The following is a 6,000-nucleotide window of genomic DNA, read 5'->3' as shown; positions in this document are numbered from 1 at the left end:
CAATGGCTGATTCTTTGGACCATGATGCAAGTATCGTTATAGCCTGTAACAAGGGCTTCTCTACCGGTACCGGCATTCTAACAGAGCTCTTGTGTGATAATGGGACCCTTTCTTCCCCTGTTCCTGTCTGTTATGGTAAGATCCTCTTTATCTTGAGTAAAGCTGCCCAATAAAAAAAATCATTAAAATTTGGTCGAAAAGCTTAGGTTTGCAAACTTTTTTCTTTTTTTTTCATAAGCCACTTTGTTTTAATCGGGTTTTGAATTTAACTGATCATTTTTTGTCTTCCATTTTTAAGGATTAATTAAAAAAAAGTGTTTACTTTTTTCATTTTATTTGAATAAATATTTCTTATTTGTTACAATTGTTTTCTTTAAAATTGGGAAAGTTTTTTTGGGTCCTAATTGATTAGAGCATAATTCTGTTTTAATTTTTGGTAATATGTTTACGAGGGATCCGTTTTTTCCCTATTGCAGAAAACTGTGACATAGATGCAATTCCTTTCTCAAATCAAACAATGGCTGATTCTTTAGACCATGATGAAGGTATCGTTATAGCCTGTAACATTGGCTACTCTACCGGTATGGGCATTCTAACAGAGCTCATGTGTCATAACGGGACCCTTTCTACATCTATTCCTGTCTGTTATGGTAAGATCCTTTCAATATAGCAAAAAGCTGCTTATTAAAAAAACGAGATTAGTCCGAAAATTCAGATTTGCAAACTTTTCCTTTTTTTAAATGCCACCTTTTTATCAGGTTTTAAAATAAAGATCTAATCATTTTTTTATTTTCCATTTTTTATATTTAATTAAAAAAAAATGTTTACCCTTTTTACATTTTATTTTTATAAATATTTTTTGTTTGTTACAATTGTTTTCTTTACAATTAGGCAAGTTTTGGGGGTCCTAATTGATTAGAGCATAATTCTGTTTTAATTTTTGGTAATATGTTAACGAGGAATCCTTTTTTCCTTATTGCAGAAAACTGTGACATAGATGCAATTCCTTTCTCAAATCAAACAATGGCTGATTCTTTAGACCATGATGAAGGTATCGTTATAGCCTGTAACATTGGCTACTCTACCGGTATGGGCATTCTAACAGAGCTCATGTGTCATAACGGGACCCTTTCTACATCTATTCCTGTCTGTTATGGTAAGATCCTTTCAATATAGCAAAAAGCTGCTTATTAAAAAAACGAGATTAGTCCGAAAATTCAGATTTGCAAACTTTTCCTTTTTTTAAATGCCACCTTTTTATCAGGTTTTAAAATAAAGATCTAATCATTTTTTTATTTTCCATTTTTTATATTTGATTAAAAAAAAATGTTTACCCTTTTTACATTTTATTTTTATAAATATTTCTTGTTTGTTACAATTGTTTTCTTTACAATTAGGCAAGTTTTGGGGGTCCTAATTGATTAGAGCATAATTCTGTTTTAATTTTTGGTAATATGTTAACGAGGAATCCTTTTTTCCTTATTGCAGAAAACTGTGACATAGATGCAATTCCTTTCTCAAATCAAACAATGGCTGATTCTTTAGACCATGATGAAGGTATCGTTATAGCCTGTAACATTGGCTACTCTACCGGTATGGGCATTCTAACAGAGCTCATGTGTCATAACGGGACCCTTTCTACATCTATTCCTGTCTGTTATGGTAAGATCCTTTCAATATAGCAAAAAGCTGCTTATTAAAAAAACGAGATTAGTCCGAAAATTCAGATTTGCAAACTTTTCCGTTTTTAAATGCCACCTTTTTATCAGGTTTTAAAATAAAGATCTAATCATTTTTTTATTTTCCATTTTTTATATTTAATTAAAAAAAAATGTTTACCCTTTTTACATTTTATTTTTATAAATATTTTTTGTTTGTTACAATTGTTTTCTTTACAATTAGGCAAGTTTTGGGGGTCCTAATTGATTAGAGCATAATTCTGTTTTAATTTTTGGTAATATGTTAACGAGGAATCCTTTTTTCCTTATTGCAGAAAACTGTGACATAGATGCAATTCCTTTCTCAAATCAAACAATGGTTAATTCTTTGGACCATGATGCAAGTATCATTATAGCCTGTAACATTGGCTACTCTACCGGTAAGGGCACTTCAACAGAGCTCATGTGTGATAACGGGACCCTGTCTGCACCTGTTCCTGTCTGTTATGGTGAGATCCTATAAATCTTGAATAAAGCTGCAAATTCAAAAGAATTGATTTTTTTTTAATATGTAGATTTGCACACTTTGTTAATTTTTTGAATGTGCCACTTCGTTTTACTTGGGTTGTGATTGTATTAGCTGACTTAAGAACTGAGCATTTGTTTATTTCATGTTCTTCAAAAACAATTCCTAAAAGATTCTTACCCTTTCGGGGGTATTTTATCCTGATCAATATTTCTTGAATGTATAACCATTTTTTTTTCTTCAGAAAGTATGCAAAAGGCATTTTTTCGGGTCCTAATTCATTAAATAATGATTCTGTGTGTTATCATTGTTGGAAATATTGTTACCAAGGCATCCCTTTTCCCCTATTGCAGAAAACTGTGACATAGATGCAATTCCTTTCTCAAATCAAACAATGGCTGATTCTTTGGACCGTGATGCAAGTATTGTTATAGCCTGTAACACGGGCTACTCTACCGGAATGAGCATTCTAACAGAGCTCACGTGTGATAACGGGACACTTTCTGCACCTCTTCCTGTCTGTTATGGTAAGATCCTATTATAATTGAATAAAGCTGCCAAATCAAAATTGTTGATTTGTTCGGAAAATGTAGATTTGCCCATTGTGTTAAATTTTTTAATGTGCCACTTTGTTTTAATGGGGTTGTGATTGTATTAGCTCTCTTCAGAAATAAGCTTGTGTTTATTTCATGTACTTTAAAGACGGTTTATTGCCATTTCGTCCACTGCCATTTTGTCCACTACCCACATGGTCTAATATCATTTCGTCTACCATCAGTTGGTCCACTATCCACATGGTCCAATTACCATTTCGTCTAATAGCCATTTCGTCTATTATCATTTGGTCTAATAGCCATTTGGTCTAATGGTATTTTTTTGCCAATTGGTCCAATAGCCACTTTGTCCACTATCATTACGTCTATTCCCATTTGGTCTAATAGCCAAATGGTCTAAAGGCAAATGGTCTAATAACCACTTGGTATACTTTCATTTCGTCCATGTTCCATTTGGTCTAACTGCATTTGGTCTACTATCACTTGGTCTAAACTCATTTCGGCTAACAATCATTTGGTCTAATTGCCATTTGGTCTAATAACCAATATGTCCAATTGCCATTTTGGCTAATCACCATTTCGTCTAATATTCATTTCGTCTAATACGCATACTGGTCTACTATGCTGCACTAGCGCCCTCTACGACCCGAGTCGACTCTATTGGCGATTGTGGGCCTAATTAATTACCAATTCTCGTCAACTTCTTGATTTATTTTATCACTGTTGACTAGTGTTGTTCGTCATTGATTACTTTGCATTATGGAAGTGTTTTCCACTCAAAGGGGGAAGCAATGTGTGTCTTATCGAGGTTATACATACACGATACGGGCGAGGAAAAACGGAATGGTATACTGGCGATGTCGCCAGCGGACAACGTTCGGACGTTGGTAATCGGTATCTCTCGGTAATAAAGGGCATCCAGACCCCCCCCCTCAGAAAATGCATAGCTACGCCGCTGAATGAAATACATTAGTTAAACATGTTCAAGAGGTTTACATGGCTCTCAAAGTATCCTTTTATAAGTTAATTTACTATTTAAAAAAAAATAAAAAAATAAATAAAAGATTTTCTAACCATTCGAGGAAAAAAATATAAGAACGTATCGTTTTTTAAATCAGAATTAAAAAAAATCAGATCAGGCTGCACGCTGGCTGATGAGTGAGGTCCGTCTCATATTTATGCGCGTATTCTGGGGGGGCCTTAGGGGGCCTGGGCCCCCGGGGTAGGCGAAAGTGGGCGCCAAAAAGGGGAGAAAAGAGAGGAAAAGAAAAGGGAGAGAAAAAAAGAGGGAAAGAAGAAGAGAAAGAGAAAAAAATGGGGAAGAAAGAGAGAAGGAACAAAAAGAAGAGGGAAGAGGGAGAAAGAAAAGGAAAAAAAGAAAGGGAAACATCTCATGCTTCGCGCTCGCATTAATAATTCATTGAGATATGTATCCTGTACATAATAACAAAAGAAAAATGATTAAAATCTCCCATTTTTGAGATCTGAAAATAGGGAAACAGCTTCAGCTCTTGCTGCGCGCTCACATTTTTATTTATGATACATCCATCTCTTCTTGAATTCCTTCAAACAATCCTTAATCTGTTACTTCTTTATTTCAATTAACCAACATTTTCGGCAATAATTGCAGTAATTGTTCATTTTAAGATAATTATGTATCCTGTATTACAGGGAGTGTTAAAAGTGTCCTGAAATATCAATTTGTTTTAACTCGCCGTGCACATGTTTGTATATTCATTTCTAAACTGGATATATAGTGCCGTGGATTGTCAATGTCTAATTCCTTCCTTCAGCTTTTTCTCGTCTCGTTCCCCGTTTTCTTTTCCCTCCTTCTCTTTTTTTCTCCCCCACCCTTTTCTCTTTTTTGGGGCCGTCAATAAGGAAGGGCGGACGCTTTGCCCTCCTCGAAATGCCTATGTATCCACTTATGAATGCTTACAAACAGTCCTTAAAACGTCATTTTTCATGTCAGAATATCACAAATTTCGACCCGCGCTCGCATTGTTTATTTAGATATATATTATGTACAAATTTACAAAAAGTGATTGAAGTGCCCCGTTTTGAGGTCTGAATATAGGAAAAGTTCAGCTCCCACTGTGATGTTGCATTCACAAAAGTAAAATATGTATCTTCAAGAATTCCTAAACGCAGTCCTTAAAACGCCCCTGTTTCATGTCAGTATATGGAAAATTCTCAGCTCGCGATCCGCGCTTGCAATCCTCGCATTAGTTATTAATCTAGAGAAATGTGCAGGATTTCAAACAGTGTCAAGACTTACGATTTTATGTGTAAAATAATAGTGGGCCTACATGAAATAAAATGTTTAAAAAAAAAAAAGATCAGCTCGCGCAAGCAAAAAAAAAAAAACACGGAAAAAACCCTCTTCGATCCGCAGACAGGGGAATATATAAATGAATGAACATTTTTCGAGCAACAGCCCCCCCCCCCCTGCCCCCATTAGCAAAAGCTAGATCCACAAAAGGGATGTGTTATGATTATACCCGGCAGGCCTATATACTCGCGACCAAAAATCTACTCTAGTGATTTCAATACCCCCCCCCTTCCTGTAAACTCCTGGATTCGCGCCTACGTAGTAGTAATTATTTTAATTATGTATATTATTTCTATTATGATTATCCTTATTATTATCATTTTTGTTAATATTAGTAATATGATCATCATAATTATTATTAGTAGTAGTATTATTGTGAATTTTATTACTATTATTATTTATTAGTATCATTATGATGATTATCATTCTTATTATTATATCCATTAATTGCTACTGCATGATTATATAACAAACATTATACTCATCGTTATTGTCAATACTACTAGGCCTACATTTATTTTAGGCGCAGGCGGGCTTCTAGCGACGGGAAACGAACAAAAAGGGAGAGGATAGTACAGGGAAAGAACATAGGACAGATCGGGAAGAGCTCTTTTTTGGGGGGGTGGGGGGTATATTGATCAATAATATTTCTTTAAAAGGCTATATTGTCTTTCATCTGTTTATCGTATTTTGATATCGGAATACAATATTCTCCATTCTTTTTTTAAATAAAAATTGAGCGACAAATTAAAATAAAAGGATCCTTTTCCATTTTCCCCATCTTAGTTCCCCCTTTTATATGTGTGTGTGTGTGTGCGTTTTAGGGGGGGGGGGTGGGGGTGCCTGAGTTGCTGTACCCACTGAATCGACCCTTGCGATAGTAGTTATCATCATAGTTTTTAGGGGTCTTTTTAAACTAATATCATCAAT

At 34.8% G+C, this 6,000-nt stretch overlaps 1 protein-coding gene across 1 annotated transcript in view; it reads left to right on the top strand.

Moving 5' to 3' along the window:
- Positions 1–2,143: 2,143 nt before the first annotated feature.
- The window catches only part of LOC121422029 (mucin-like protein), a gene marked incomplete at its 3' end in the record, with an annotated part of 30,954 nt that continues 27,097 nt past the window's right edge, over positions 2,144–6,000 (top strand). The window contains exons 1-2 of the mRNA XM_041616830.1: positions 2,144–2,167; positions 2,538–2,711. Of these exons, the coding sequence (XP_041472764.1) occupies positions 2,579–2,711 (133 nt within the window). The remainder of the gene's footprint in view (positions 2,168–2,537; positions 2,712–6,000) is intronic.

Source organism: Lytechinus variegatus, chromosome 9 (genome assembly GCF_018143015.1).
Source record: "Lytechinus variegatus isolate NC3 chromosome 9, Lvar_3.0, whole genome shotgun sequence".
Taxonomy (NCBI): Eukaryota; Metazoa; Echinodermata; class Echinoidea; order Temnopleuroida; family Toxopneustidae; genus Lytechinus; species Lytechinus variegatus.
The sequence above is the reverse complement of the archived record's forward strand: the minus strand, read 5'-3'. Positions and strand labels throughout refer to the sequence as shown.